This window comes from Opisthocomus hoazin, chromosome 8, assembly GCF_030867145.1.
Source record: "Opisthocomus hoazin isolate bOpiHoa1 chromosome 8, bOpiHoa1.hap1, whole genome shotgun sequence".
Classification (NCBI taxonomy): Eukaryota; Metazoa; Chordata; class Aves; order Opisthocomiformes; family Opisthocomidae; genus Opisthocomus; species Opisthocomus hoazin.
In genome coordinates this window covers 43,012,999-43,029,336 of record NC_134421.1, presented here as the reverse complement: position 1 = coordinate 43,029,336, position 16,338 = coordinate 43,012,999, and the positions used below count along the sequence as shown (strand labels likewise).

The 16,338-nt window shown below is 34.4% G+C and overlaps 2 protein-coding genes across 18 annotated transcripts in view; one reads left to right on the top strand and one right to left on the bottom strand.

The window, feature by feature from the left end:
• Positions 1-16,338, top strand: part of IMMP2L (inner mitochondrial membrane peptidase subunit 2) — a 507,930-nt gene that overhangs the window by 210,852 nt on the left and 280,740 nt on the right. The window lies entirely within an intron of this gene.
• The window catches only part of LRRN3 (leucine rich repeat neuronal 3), a 168,935-nt gene that overhangs the window by 126,823 nt on the left and 25,774 nt on the right, over positions 1-16,338 (bottom strand). For 11 of the 13 annotated variants that reach the window (XR_012764741.1, XR_012764742.1, XR_012764739.1 and 8 more), the window contains one exon: positions 5,797-8,711. The exons of 1 other annotated variant lie outside the window; for it this stretch is intronic. Coding sequence is in view for 1 of the 12 variants with exons in the window: in XM_009943429.2 (XP_009941731.2) it covers positions 6,234-8,360 (2,127 nt within the window). In the remaining 11 variants the exon portion in view is untranslated. Of the gene's footprint in view, positions 1-5,578; positions 8,712-16,338 lie in introns of those variants that run through there. One more of the 13 variants, XM_009943429.2, reaches the window with a different exon arrangement.

Genomic DNA, 16,338 nt, shown 5'->3' with positions numbered 1-16,338 from the left:
GTGTTCGAAATAACAAGTCTTTTAAACATGTTGTCCAACTGGCTTAACCTTATAACTCTTTTTGAAAACCCTGGCTATAGAAATGAAATACTACTTAATGTAACCAGAACAATAACATAACCATTCAGCCATGTACCATAGGGTCACTTTTCATTATTCATTACTAGTTCTACTGTATGCTTATGCTATTTATAAGTGAAACTTGTACATTTTGTCTCAGAATATTGGAGTGCAGCTAATCATAGACAGAATTTAGTCTGATACATTATATTATTTTCACACTGTTCTATAATACAACTCCTTCAGAATTTGTATTGAACCTGAAGTGAACAGCTCAGTTCTGTTTCAAACACAGTTCTCACTAGATGGATTATGGTTGTGTATTTTAACATTCCAATCGTGCAAGTCTTGCCAAATTTCAGTAATAAATCAAATTGAATTTATTCATATAAATGAGTAATTGCAATTCTCTTGTTTAATATCCAACTTCTGGAGTTGTCATATGGGTAAATGAAGTTTGATTAGGTTTCTTTGATCTTCACAGACTTTGGCATCTAGGTTAGTTTTTGTTCTCAGTGTCTTAATTTTATATTTACTGAATGTTTAGGTAATCTTTCTCTTGTTTTGGTAATCCTTCTCTTTTTTTTCTTGTAGCTTAGCATTTTCCCTGAGTATCTATTTAGCTTTTTGCTGAGAAGATTGGTTCCAATTATTTCCAGTGGTATTAAACTGGAGTCTATTCTAATTACACTTTTGGTAGGTCAACGAAGTGACCTATCGAAAGAATTCGTTTGGAAGGTCAACCAATATTGCAGAAAGATGTTTTTTTTTTTTTTTCTTTTTTTCTGCCTAGCAGTTTATTCCAACATCTTTCTACTGTTGCTCGTGGGACCCAAAGATGCTCTAAAAATATCACTTGCATCTATCACTTCCCCAACAATTTTATTCAGAATGTCTTTCTATAATTTACAGTGTGTTGAAGTGTCCCAATCCTCAGTAGGCAACACCAGTAATTTTTTAGTCTGGGTATGTTTCTACTCATCTTGTTTCTTACATCTACAAAAGTTGTATGCAATTGTTAATCTGTTTCCAAGCACATTTTCCATCTTTAGCATGAAGTGAATTGTTAGTCTTGGTTTATCTCTAGTGGTTTATGTTCAATGGCTAGCTTCTCTACTCCATCTAACTATATCCTTCAAAATGTAATTTCTAGTTTTCATACTGAACTTTTCATACTTATTGTACACTTTCTGCTATGTAAAGTTTCTTCTCTTGCCAGTGCCACACCTCCACTCTCGTTTTACTCCATTCAGTTCATTAATAAGAATTGTTTTCTTCCTAAAGTCTGACAGAGTGATACTTTTTGGTTTTTTTTTCTCTCTGGAACCTCAAGTCTTCTGGTACTGTCTACTATGTCAACTTATTTTCTAGACGGTATAGGCACCTTTTTCTGAAATGTCTCTTCTGGTTTCAGATAACAAAGAATGTTTTAGAAGATTATTTTTGGTCATTGTGTCTCTTCTATTACTGGCCAGAACAAGACTGAGGGAAGAATCTCCGTTTCTTTTTTAAGATATCTTGACATCACTACTTAAGGTTACACAAGCAGAATGAATTTTATTAGTGAATTCTGGAAGTAGAAATTTCCTTTTAGGATGTAAATCAACATTTGTTCTGTGATCTTTAATTTTTTTAGCTAATATTTGAATTTATGATTTCACATCACTGTTGCTGAAACAGAAACTTATATGTACATATGTAATTTAGCATTTGGCTGTGTTAGCTGATGGAATATTGGAACTGATTTTTGTAAATGTTTTACCGAGAAGTAATCTTTTTATGAATAGAACACTACTTTTCAGTCTAGTAGCTGATAGAAAAAAGTAAGGTAACTGAATTGAAAAATTGAATTAAAAAGTCTTTTCAGTCTTCTGTTTTGGGTATTGCCTAGCCAGATTTTTCAAACGCTCATGTTTGCTTTCTCTCTTTCATTAGTAGCATGTTTCAGAATGAGGTTTGCTGTCAAATGCCAAGATGAAGTTAATCTATTTCTGAACTACTGTTTTCTGCTTTGAATAATCAGTAAGTACTGCTTTTAAGGCATTGGACTCCTGAGAGAAAACTATTAAATAAATGGAAACACAGGTGTATAACACTGCTTTTCTGTTTCTGAGGACACTATATATAGCTCATTGTCAGTTCCTACCTCTATTAAAGAGAAAAAACATCCCAATTAATGAAAGACTGAAAGTTTAGCCCTATGCCTTGTGTGGAAAAAACAACCTTCCTGTAAATGAAGAGTTTATTGAAAAGTCTGCTATAGCACTATCAGGAAGTTCTTCCTATACTTTTTTAACAGGTTCTACTTTGCTGAAAAAATTGTTAGATTTTTTTGGTATATGTCTGTAAAGTGATATAAGTTAAAGATACACTAAGCTATTAAAGATAAGAGGTGGATTTATTGCTTCCTAAGGACTCTTAGGTTTTTAGAGTAGTATATCTGTGGAAGGAACAACTATCCATATTTACATACAGCTACACAAAATCCCACTGCTCCCCTGTAGCTTCTGTGGGGATTTTAACATGAAGAGTGTCTTTGGTCATGGAGAAATAATGAGTCTTTTCAGAGATTTTTTAGGGTAATGTCATGGAGGTGTTTCTGTGCAGATATTAAAGATTTATGTTTGTATGGATAGTAGGTGGTTCACAGTACTACCATTGAAAGCATTGCCATGTGTTCTACAAGATACTACTTTTGCATAGTAGATAAAATGCAATACAGATATAATGGAAGAAAGGTCTGCAGACAGGCTAATATGTTGCTAATAGAACAGATGTACTTCACACACAGAACTGAATATGACAAAATGATCAAACAACCATTCATTAATCCATATACATGTAGAAATCTGTTTTAAGTGGGTTTAAACAACCTCGCCTCCAGCATGATTTTTGCCTTTAACATGTTCTTACAGTAAATAGAATTTGATCAAAAAAAATCACTAAACTTATGTTTCCTTTAGAAACATGTAAAATTTTAGTTTGAAGGTATTTACAACCTCAGTGGAATAATGAAGAGTTACGATGTTGTTGACATATAATTTAATGAATAAATAGATGTTGATATTAACTCGAATAGGCTAGTAAGTATGTCTTTTTAAAATTTTAATCTAAATCTGCAAGCATTTTTTTCTGCAGACCCTTTGGTAAGAGTGACAACTCTTTGAAGAGATATCCCTGTTCTCATTATTGCAGTTGTATTTCTTCTTTGTACCCCATCAGTCAAGCACCTCTACCAAATCACAAATGTTTTATTCTAAGTCATTAAAAATCTGTGCTCTCATAATCTATTGTAGAGACACTCTTGACTTTGTTCTTATGGACGTTTTCCTAGTATGTGACAATGTTTCACTTTTGAGTGATAGCAGTGAAGGCATGTTTGCACAAATAAAGAATATTGCTGAGTGATGGTAGTTACAGGAGATGCATCTTGTTGGTATGCCGAAAACAAAAGCTCCGCATATTCTTTCAGAGATATTTTCAGAGAAATGAAGGTACAAATTTGTAAAATTGCTTAAGGTGATGTGAGAGGATGAGTGAAAAGCTACTTTAAGAAAATGCAGTTATATTTCTCTTTTTTTGGGATATAAAGGAAGTCACTTGCATCATAACAATTAGCTACGGATAACATATTTCTTAAAATGTAAGTTATATTTTGATTTGATATCAGTATAAGGTGTAGAATGATTCCAGTATGTGTGAGATTTATCTAGTCACATTTCAGCTCTCAAAAGTTTAGTATGAGAATCCTTCTATAGAAAAATGCACTTTATCTCTTAACAAAAACTTTTAATGACATGTTTGAATAAGTAAATAAAGCCTATATTTATTCTGTGAGAGGGGAAAAAGTCTTCTTATCAGTGCTACCCATTAGACTTGCATTTGTGTGCTGTTTTATAACGTTGTGCAGAGATGTTTTTGATTGAAAAAATTAGATTAGCTCGTTTTTGAGCTCTAAGAGTTAAAAGTTCTAAATGTAGCTAGATTCCAAAGGTAAACACACAAGATATACCTACAAGTTCTGGCTGACAAGTACAAGATCTGCGTAGTGGTGGGTCCCAATTGAGCGCCCATTGCCGGAGGAACAGCTCCGCGCCAGGAGCTGTCCGTGGTTCTGGAATCTTTCACACCGTCGCAGCACTTCTCTGCTCGGTTTCAGTGTGCCTTTATGTGCTGGAGCCATTCATCGGGTTGGTAAACTACCTTCTTTGGTGAAACATATCAACTCTATGGATATCCTAAGTTTTGGTAGTTTAAAATGAGTATCAGGTTCTTCTTTCTGCCTGTAACAACTTTGGAAATTGTCTTTACATAATCTAAAAATCTTGGGATTTAGAAAAAAGACATCTTTAACAGGAAAGCAAGTTATTCATTAGTACTCGGGAAAATGAAATTATTTTTCCATGTTTAAGTGTTTATGGACCAGTAATATTTTGAAAGTATGCAGCAAACTATAAATAAGAGGAAAAGTTAAATGTCTAAATACAAGACTTTTTCTACCTACAAAAATTCTACCAGCAATTACACAGAAATGTTTACTTTGACTGAGTCTGGAAAGATAAAATTTTTATTATTATAGAGTTTAAAAAATGTTAAAGTCTACTGAAGACTTACAAGACATGTTTGTTACTCGTTTTTTTACTTTGTAGTTCAGGTTACCTATGCATTCTGTGAATATTTACTTCCTTAAGCACAATATTCAGTGATAAGATATTTTTTCCTTCACTATTCCTATTTGTTTCATACATATGAACCAAAATAACATAAAAATTTTGCTGTTGTTTTCTTTGTCAGGAGGTAGCATGTCTTTTCATCAAGTGTCTTAATGGTCAGATGTCTTTTCATCAGGTGTCTTAATGGCCAGATGTGTTTTCTCTACACGGCATAGGAGCAGTCACTTTTTCCATCCTGAAGAATTTAGTTTATTTTTGTAATCAACATTCTGGTCTGCAGCTTCTTGTGCACATTTGCTGCTTACAGGCGCAGTCCTACTCCCATGAGAACTTTATCTTCAATATGAATAGTCAGGTATTCATTGTTCTCTTTTAATTTTGTTTCATTTCATTTCTACTAATACTGTTTCTGCCAGTCATTTATTGCTTATTACATTGTGAAAGCTGAGGAGGTTTATAGACTAGTCAGTTGTTATTGCTGAACAGAAGCGTGCAGGTCTAGAAAGAAAACCTTTATATAATTTAAACTGTTCAAGCTATCTGAGTTCCCTCTATGGCCAGCCTAAAGTTTAGACATTACTAATAACGGAATTACCCTTTTGACTGAAGACAAAATATTGGATTTATAGTATCTGAGTCTGAACATTGCATTTAGTTTTCAAGCTTCTGGGAAAATACCAAAGCAGCTCAGAACTTGCTGTTATCAATAGCTAACAATCTATTTCTTAAGTCTCATGTCTCATTCCCACCCTCCTCCTCTCTTCTTCCTCCCACAATAAGCAATGTTTAAAATATGTTTGGTTTTATTATGGGTAAATACTTTATAAAAATATTTGTTCTGTGATTTATTGCAGTTATAAAACCAGGAAAAATATCCTATATACTCAGACTGGCATTTTTACAGCAGAATATGTAAGGAGATATTTTATCAGACATTAGAATGAGTTTGTTTATTGTCAGGCAAGAGCTCCCAGAACGTTTTTTTTAGAAACAAACAAGCCAAAAACTATTTTGGTTTTAATCAAAAATGTATTTTCCTCATAAAAAAAATTCACATACTCACTGTGTCTACTCTACAGAATTTGTCCATTTCATTACATCATGTGTCAATCCTAGTATATCTGTTCACTGCAAAAACTCGTGGCTAGTGTGTGTAATACAGCACAGGAGGAGGTATCGCTCAGTTCCACTATTTTTATATAATAATAAAAAAAAAAATACAGAAAATGTTCTTGGCTACTTGCACTGTATTCCAGACTTAAAAGTCCCGTGAAAGTTCTAGAAAATGAAGTTAATTGTATTTGGTTGGTAGAATACCCTTAGAAGCCAGTTAGTTAAAATTCTTCTTTTATGCTGAGTCGGTAGATATTTCCATTTGTCAGCAGCAGCAAAGTTCAGGCATCTAGTTCGTAAAAGAAATACTTTTTCTTTTTGCCTTTTTGTTCAGCACAAATGCAGTCATGTGCTTTTAATTCAGAAATTAAGTGTTACACTGACATTTTATGACATATTGGTTGGTACACCTATTACAGTTCCTTTTACTTCCATTACTGTGCTTTTTTCTTTGCCCATGTCCCAAAGACCGATTAGAGGAGGATAAAACTCATTGACTGAGAAGGATTGTTTCTTCAGGTAGTTCTTTAGATAGTTGTGTCCAGCATCATAGTTCATCTCTCGTGAGATGCAGCTGTAGAGATATACCACAGAAATGATTCCCAAAAGAGCACCAAGGCAGGCAAGGAGTCCTATTATGTTGTTCTTTTCATAGGCTTTCACTGCCAAGTCCAGTCCTTTTGTGGTTACGTTGACACATTGTTTCTTATTCTGTGAATAGATAGTGGGAATATCTATACAAATTTTGTACTCAGTTGATGGATTTAGACGTGTCAGATTATATACCTTTATATCAGATGGTATTCGAGCGCTCTGTGCAGCGTGAGAGTTTTCGGCTTTCAGAAATGCTGTCCATCTAACACTGGACTTCAGAATTTTAGTACTTGCTTTCCATGAAACCAAAACAGAATTAGATTTTATGTCTTTTATTTTAATATTCAAAGATACATTGCTGTCCTGAGGGAAAGAGCCGTCCACTTTAATCATGACTGACTTTAGGTCTGCCCCAACTAAATTTGTGGCTATACATGTATATAAGCCACTTTCTTTGTGTGTTACATCACTTATGTCTAATGTTCCTTCAGAATGAATGTAGTATTTATTAGAAATAGTATTAGGCAGAAGTTTGTGTCCTGATGGTGTTATCCAGTAGATTTCAGGTTCTGGTTCTGCTGTTGCTCTGCAGTGCAAGGAAATATGACTACCAGTTTTTAAATCCAGAGTAGATGGAAAACTTTCAGGAGCTATCAGGGGGAGACAGATTTCCATCATTTCCCGGAAGTGTATCTGTCTCACATTCTGGCCTTGGAATTCAGGAGGGTCTACACAAAACAGGGACTCTGGCTCCATGAAGCGAATGTTTGTTTTATTCATGTTAATCCAGCGGATGACACAATCACATCTAATGGGATTGCTGTGTATACTAACTTCTTTGAGGTTAGGCAAGGATTCTATTGTACTGCGGTACAGGGCACTCAGCGCGTTGCTGTTGAGCATGAGTGATTCCAGCTTGGGAAGTCTGTAGAATGCATTTGGATGAATGTATGACAATCTGGGGTTATTGGTAGCTTCTATTTTTCTTAAATCTGGCAAATTATCAACAGCAAGACTATCTATAGAAATCAGTTCGGGCATGTTATTAATTCCTAACTCTTTTAGGTGCAGCATATTGCTAAAATCTCCTCGTCGTATTCTGTTAATGGGATTCTTATTTAGATCCAGAAATTTAAGATTTGTAGCTTTTTGAAGAGCAATGTGGGGCACTCTGACAAATCTGTTGTCATAAAAGGAGATGCTTTCTAAATTGTCAAGGCCAGCCAAAGCATTATCTGGTATTTCAGTGAGATTTATGCCTGCTAAAACTAGGCTGCGCAGATTGATAAGAGGCTTAAAGTTCATATCTTCGATTCTGATTATTGGGTTTTCTCCAATCATGAGAATTTCAAGATTAGGAGTAGCTTCAAACCACTTCCTGTTGATCATTTGCAGACCATTTGAATTGAGATGAAGTCTTAGAAGATTATTGAGGCCTATGAAAGCTCCCGGTGCAATCACAGAAAGCAGATTGTGATTAATATAAAGCTCTTGTAAATTGTGGAGTCCAGAGAGACATTCTTCAGGGAGTTCAGTAAGTTTGTTTTCTTCAAGATACACTGAAAGCAACTGTGGTATCTTTCTAAGATTAATACTGGTCACTGAAGATAAATTGTTCTGAGATAAATCTAGACCAGTTAAATTCACTGGGAAGTCTACTGAATGTTCGATTTTTGCAATATTATTAGTCTGTAGAAGTAGAACTTTTGTGTCAGCAGGCAGTCTGGCTGGAAAATTAAGAAGGCCTAAATCATTACAGTCGACTGTTGGAGCCTCCATGTACACAGACATGGGGGTGAACCATGGTCTGATCTCACATATGCATGACTCTGGGCAGTCTGCTTTTTTTTCTACAGCTTGTACTAGTGCAGTGATAACTAGGCCAAGTAGAAGATTAATTTTGAGTTGCATGTCCTTCATCTTAGCTCAAATGTTCAGAAAAGAAAGAGACCATATAGTATTCCACAATTATGGTTCTGGAATTCAGTATGACCTGGTCAATTGATAAAACACAGACGTGCATTTGTCAAATGATGATGGTGAAGGACTCTCTTCCTGTGGATAAGTGATAAATTTGTAACCAGCTTGTCCAGTAATAAGAGGCATTTTGTGGAAATGAAGGTCACTCTGTCCTTGATGACATAAAATTTATAAGCTTTGTGAAGGTGAAGTATGTATAGATGGTCATAGGAGATTAAGCAATTCATTTATTTAGTAGTATTAACTTCAAATCCCATGATTGATTAGTGTTTGCAGGAATGACAGGATGACCTAAAATATAAGAAGAGGAAATAATTAGTAGAGGAAACTATAAAGTTATAAATTAATTTAGCCATCTTTTGCTCTCTAATGTTAGTTATTGCAAGTAAGAAAAGAAAATTACTGTGGTGCCTAGAGTATTGTAGTGGTATCCAGATAGCATAAATGAAGTTAATATAGTAATATATCTTCAGACTTGTAGCTTGTCTTGCATCCAGCGGAGCATTGCTCTACAGAAAGATGAAGATCCACAAAGTATAAAGCAAAATGTATCAGTGAGATTTTTCTATATATTTTATGCTCCTTTAAAATATTTTCTTTTTTCTTTCAGTTATCACTAGGAGCAGACTGAGTTCTGTTGGCTTTGAAAATGTAAACACTGAGCAAAATCCTACAGAGCATGAATATTTAACTTTTGAACGTGAAGTTTATAAATATAAAGACTATAATTTATGTGTAATCAAAGGAAAATAGAATGTTTGAATTAATACACATTCCTAATGATGACATTCGTAGGCAAGCCTGTGAGATATTTGTACAAAAACATACCAAACTGATAATCCACAGGTTTTATTACTTTCTAATTATTTTTGTAGCTGCTGCTTAGGAAGAAAACTTGTTTTTTTTCTTTAAAGTGATAATTAGAAAGAAGTATGTACCTCATGATAAATAACTTGTCATCTTGGCAAATTCAGGCTAATTACTGGGTTGCTTATTTTGCCTTCAATGACTTCAATTGCAAGGATTAATAATAATGGAAAAGTGTCTTTAGAGTGATAAGAAGGAAAAAAAATTTACACTAGCAATTGCTTCTTTGGTCTGTAGCTCTGTAAGCATCTGAAATTTGCTGTGAAGTTGCAGATTGCCTTCATGTCCCAAAATATAGTAAAGTCTGAGAACTTAGCATCGTGAAGCATCAGATGTGTTCTCTCCAGACATGTTTTTGGTATGTACTTGCTTTTGTGGAGAAAAAAAAATCCTACTTAGTGTGTACATTGTGTTGCAAGCCATATAATGTGAAAGCTTCTGTGTTTTCGTACATGAAGTAGTACACATTAACTGCTTCATTTACTTCAGAATATATCGACTTCACACTAACTTTAATTGGACTGTGTCTCAGAAGACTGTCATGTGATACACATTTATGGCCTTTCTCCCCTGCCTTTAGTGTTAAAATTCGCAGTGACATTGTTTGCAAACTGTAAGAGATCAATGCTTCATTGACATTGATAAATAACTTTTGAAGTGTTGCTGGTATAGACAGACAGAATTGCAAAAGTCAAGTGTCAACGATTTGGATTTTAGTTTTCCTTCCCAGGCACAGGAGGACTGGGTATATTGACCACATAAGCATTCCATATCAGCTCAGAGGAAAGGTGCTAGGCCATGTTGAGTGACATGAGCATTGGGCCAATTTGAAGTACATCTGGCAAATCTTTGAGGCTGCTGTTTGTGTTACGGACATTTCATATTTTATTTTAATATGTGAGTGTATTAATAAAGTGAACAGACAATGTGTGAGATAAACATACAGAAAACATTCTGCTGTTTTGAGGATTAATAATATGTTTTTATGCAAATGGCCCAGTTTATACTGAAATGACATATTGATTGAAATAGTAAAAATGTAATCTGTTCCTTTGTTCTGGGAAATGAGATGAACTTGAGGCTTGCAGAAAAATGAAGGTTTGCATTGGATAGTTAATGCCTATAACTTACTCTTTATTTTGCCACCAGCAGGCAAGTTGATACACCTGTATCTGTCCTATTTACTAAACAACTCAGTAGAAATCATTCGATGCCAAGTGCACCATTGTAATTTACTATGCAGGGAGAAAAGAGGGTGGCCATGGCAGGAAATTTTGAGTCGTGTTCTTGATGCACTTTCTAAAGCACATGACCCATTGACTTCTGGGATTTTATTTGGATTGTATATTAAAAATGTATCTCTAAGTGTGGCAACTGCAAAACGTAAGCTTCTAGTAATTGAAAGGTCATTGGAAATCTTACCTGAATAGTAAATTAATTGAGATTCAACAGACTGCTACTGCAGGTTTCTATTCTCAGCGTTTGGTTCTAAGATGCTCAGGGACTTCTGCTCAATAGAGGTACTGGGAAAGTATTCTGGGGAAGCATAACTACATAGCTGGCCTGATTTTCTGCTCCTCCCTGCATATTTGCTGTTGGCCACTGTGAAAGATCGGATGTGGAACAAGATGGACTTTCCATGTGTGTCCCGAGTACCTGAGAGGTTGTACCAGTTAAAACACATAAACTACTATATTTTCACATGCATAGAGCCCACATCTGCCTGGATTTGAGTTTGCACTGCTCCTGAGTTTATAATTCAGTTTCTGTGGGATTCTCAAGCCAAAAACAAGGACACCAGTGGACATTTTCATGTCATACGGGCTTTCCGCAAAAGGCAGCAAAAAATGAGAGGTGAGAGATCCAGGCTGAAATTCTTTTCCTTTATGATTTAATCTGATGTCTTTTCTCTTTCTGGTGAATGCTCCAGCTAATAAGCCACCGGCTCAAGCTCATATGGTGTTCTAGCATAAATCTTATTTCTCTAGTTAAAGTGCTTCTGCCTTGTGTAAAATATTCACTGGGGTTGAGTGCCTTGAATAACAGATTGTAGAATAATTTTCACGCTCTCTCCCAGCCTGCAGAATCATTGTTCCAAAATAAGTTATTTCACATCAGAAAGATTTTTGGTTTAAATAGTGGCATATCCATGTATAGTTTTACATGTAAAATATTTGGTATTAACTGTCATTCAAGGTGTGGAATAAAAGAATATAGACATCCACAGTGGCTATGGAGATCGTAGAATCATAGAACAGAATATCTCAAATTGGAAGGGACGCATGAAGATCATCAAGTTCAACTCCCTGCTCCTCACAGGACAGCCTAAAACTAAATCATATGACTGCAGTACACATCGTATGACGTAGTACACAAAAAAGTGAAGTAGTGAAATGCACAGCAAAAAATGTGCAGAATCATTTGAGTGGCAAAACATTTTTGTTGGTCTTTTTTGTTTGTAATAGTAGTATTGTGTGACTGATATACAATGTTGACAAAGAAGGTAAGAAAACATGGATTGCTGATGTTAGGTTTTCTGGTCTCACTTGAAGAAATCAAAACCCAGAATGAAGTTATGCAGTATGACTTTGCTTATGCCAACTGGTTGTATTGATTATATCTGTGTGTCTGTGTGTATGTGATTAATTTGTAACCTCAAGATGTGTATAAACAATTTTGAACTCAGTAGTGAGCTGCCGTTTACTGTAACAAAATAAGCCTTATGTAAATTTATATCTTGCACTGAACACTATAAACTGTAATTGAAGTTCAATTTCCTTGAAGAATGGAGAGTCACAGAGATAAATGCTTGTACTGGAAAATAAGCATTTAACTTTGTGATGCTTTGAACTTTGGGAATGCATTGATTCCCTTTCTTCATTAGTGTACTGATAATAGTAAATATGTACTGAGGGCACTAAATAAAAATTAAATTTAAATACTCTTACTATTAGTGATTTTCAGAATTTTTATTAGTGGGTTCCAGTGCTTTAGAGATAAGTGCTTTGTACCATCTGGAGTTTTATGTGAAAGTTTTGCATTTCAAATGTTCAGTTTTAAAGGTACTAATAAGAAGGACAAAGAGATCCTGAAGGTTATTTGGCCTGTTCCTTTGAGTAGTATTTAAAGTATCTGGGACTTACATACACTGAGGTTTCTGTGCAAAAGTACGTATTTTCTTTTTTTTAAAAAAAAAGGTTCTTTCAAATAATGCAGTTATGTCAGCTTTATCCATTAAGCAAAAATAATATTTTTATTGTAGCTTTTTTGTTACTGGGTTTTAGTGACCTCTGAAGTTTTTTGACGTGATGCAAGTGAATCTTAGAACTTGTACCTACTATGATGCACAATAGAAAAGCTTGTAGAGATGAGGTTCAGCAGTAAGCTGAGCTGTGGGATAAGTGTTTTCACACAAGCAGCAGCAGGAGCTGTGCACCATAGTTTTGGAGTCTTTGATGTAATTTTTCACCCAGCTGCATTTATAAATCTTTGTGTGCACTCTGATTGTAGTTGTATTTCCTCATCCAGATAAAACGGTATGGTTTGCTTCCTAATGTCTGCAATTGAAATGTCTGCATAGAGTCTGCATCTAAAAAGTTAGTAGTGCTTATTAGTAATGATATTCAGTGTTTTCATTATTGTTTTCCTGTACTAGAAATTCTGTCCTAAAACTGTTTAAATCTTTGTAGACAGGTTATTTAGTTTCTTCTGGAAGTCCATCCCTGTTGCAATCCATACTTACTGTCTTACTAAATATGGTGTGTCTCTTGCTTTTAGAAAAATGCACCCTGATGTGTGTGACTTTTTGCAGCCTAATTATCCCTTGTGTCGACAATGACTGGTATATCTTAATTAGGTTTGTTTCATTTACTGCGATTGACAGCTGGAGCCTTGGTTTGCAAGAGGGTATCACCATTATTTGAGCTGGAAAAGACATTCAGCGAAGGAATAAACTGAGCAACGTTTCTCATCATTGGAGCAACAGACAGCTAAGAACCAAGTCAGAGTGGGCAGAATGGAAAAGATACATGTCAGGTTTTGGCAATCTTTCTTTTCCACTTCAGCAGTTAGAGAGACAGTGATAAAAACTAAAAATGCAACAGCTATACTGCAATGTGCCCTGCTGACAATAAGGCAAACAGTTCACTTCACAAGGACCAATTTAGAGGTGGCAAGCATTTTGAAAACACAGCTGTTCATACAAAGCTACCTTTCAAACACGTCAACTGAAAGAGCCACTTCTCAATTCTTGTTGTTATAACCACTTTGAGCAGTTCTATGGACAGAAATCTGAAAATGTCACTAACCAAAAATTGAGCATGAGACATTTCATACCTCACTTCATTCTAGTTACAACACTTAGGGTTTTTTTTTTGTTGTTTTTTTTTTAAGTGTTAGTTATGGAAATATACAGACTAAGTTTGAACATGTAGTACTTTTCTGATAATTTTATAAGGCAATTTTCCTGTGTTTGTTCTATGATCAAAATAAAAAAAACCATTTGTTTCCTTGGGGAACTTATTACAGCACAATTCATAAAAAGATGCAACAACTTACTTATTTGACATATTTCAAGAATTAGCACAAAATTCTGGGTTTTTTTCCTCCATAAAAATGTAAGTGGAATGTTTTTGTTGAAATATGTACAGAAAGTTTGTGAACAAAGCAGGAGTAAAAGTTTAGGTTAAAGTGAAAAAAGATAATAGATTTTCATAACAGAATCAGTCTTGGCATAAAATATTTCTAGAAGTAAACTCTACTAGCTGATTCAATACAGTTGCTGGAATTTATATAGACTTTGTAAAAATAGAAAAAATTTCTGCTAGCATATGTAGTCTTGCTTTCATTCCCTTGAACGGTTTCTTGCGGAATCCTGTTTCTCTTTACAAATACAAATTAACAGTTCACTCTAATATGCTCTTAATGTTTTATATTCTTACATACAGCTACCGTGTAGTCTCACATTAAAACATGAGCGAGGCTTCTTGAAATTTAGTGGATTTCTGACAATCTCAGTTCTGAGGTATTCAACTTGGGCAGCTGACAGTATCAGATGACAGTTGGATTTTTAGAGTCTTAGATTGAAAACTTCAAAAGTGAGTATCTGAAATATCTAGAAAAGTTTGAAAAAATTGACTAGGGCTTCCTGTTAGGTTATTGACTAATTTTGGAAATCTTTTTTACTTTTTTTTAATGATTGATTTTTAGAACTTCAGGCTGGCCCTGAATATCATTAAGTGCAAGATGTAAAGGAAATGGCGAAGCTACTTGTGCTTAACCCTAGAAGCAGTTTGCAGTGTCTGAATAATCGTTTCAGCATAAGTGTCTATTCTGTGAACTTGTTACATCTCCTTTTCATTTTTTTTCTTACTTGGAGTAAATTTGCCTGAGGGAAAGCCACAAGCTTAAAATGTTTAATATGGCTGTAATAGAGGACAAATTCTCACACCTTAGACCATTACAAGAGAAGAATGACAAGATTTTATGCATCATTAGAAGTTCTTTATATCCATGGACATCATGTACTTAGAGGTTACTTTAACCTACAGAGAAAGATAGATTCAGAAAAACATTATGATCAGCTAGATTTACAAGAGATTTACTCTTTCAATAATGGAGTCTGGTCTACTATACTTGTGCTCGTTTACTCTATCTTAATGCAATTTAACAGATATCAGAGGGATTATCACCATGTACAATTAATTAAGAACTTACTGTAGTTATATGTCTTGTATCAATCAAAAATAACATTACAGTATTTTGGAAAACATTGCCATAGAATAAATCATAAAGCTTTGAAAATACAGTATTTAAAATAGATGTGATGAAAACAAAAAAGTAAAATGGAAGCCAAAGGTATATTTACATATGGTATGGGATAATTTATGACATATGCTATTTTAGAATAACTTTTCAATGGACTTCAATGAACATTTGGTAAATCCTTCTTTCAAAAATGGGAGGGTGGAAAAGATATAGCACTTACTTTCCTAACCTATTTTAAACTGGATTGCTATGACTCACCATGGAATGGCAGATAACTATAGGACTACCTGCATGTGAAGTAAGGTGCTTGTCAGTCATGATCACAGTGCTTAATAGAAATAGTATAGAATTTTGTTACTATTCTTAATTCGGTGGCAGCAGCAGCATTGTGCATTGGAGCCATAGTGGTGGACAAGGACCACACAATCTTGTGTGCTGACTTGCTGCAAAACCAGACTGTGAGCTTTGCTTTATGGAGCTTAATGTTTAAATACAAGAAGAGGGACAACTGATGATTCAGACAGGCAAGAAAAAAGAGAAGTCACTATGACAATCTGAATATCCTCAGATTTATTCTTTTCTGCTAACTATAGTCTAGTAGTTTACTATCACTATCCTGGATTACTTTTCCAGGGTTTGATTTTAGATTTTCTGTTTGTAGATTTCTCTCTTGTGGGCTTTTAACTTTCAATCGTACACTCTCTAGCCATTGAATATATCTGACCTTTTCACAAATGCATAGCAAAAGAAGACAAAAAGTTTGTTTGATGATACATGGTAAAGGAATTAATCATTTCAGTAATTACAGTTACCTGTTTTGTTTTTTTTTTTACTTCTTCTCCTATTATGAAGTGCGCAAAATAATTGTTAGGTATTCTTTTTGAGTGAACAGAGATGTTAGAAAATTATATTTGCATTACAAGAGGATGAATTTCAATGGAAGCTGCACATTTCTTTACCATTTGTGTTCTAATCTGTCACTTATGTTCTAATTTCTAATATGGAATTCCAAATCCTCTTGCAATATTTTTTTATGTGTGGCAGTTAGACTGCATCTAATAATTTTGTATACTTGGATTAATTGTAAAAGAAACTTTGAAAAGAAGATGAACTGATTTCTTATTTTATTTCTTCTTTGTAAATCAGATATTGAATGTATGATTATGATGTTTTTATCTAAAAATTTAACTCTGTTATTATTACTTGTTTTGATTTTTTCTTAAATAATAACTGCACATATGTATTTTCTAGATGTTAGAGAAAACAGCATGGATTAAATCTTAGA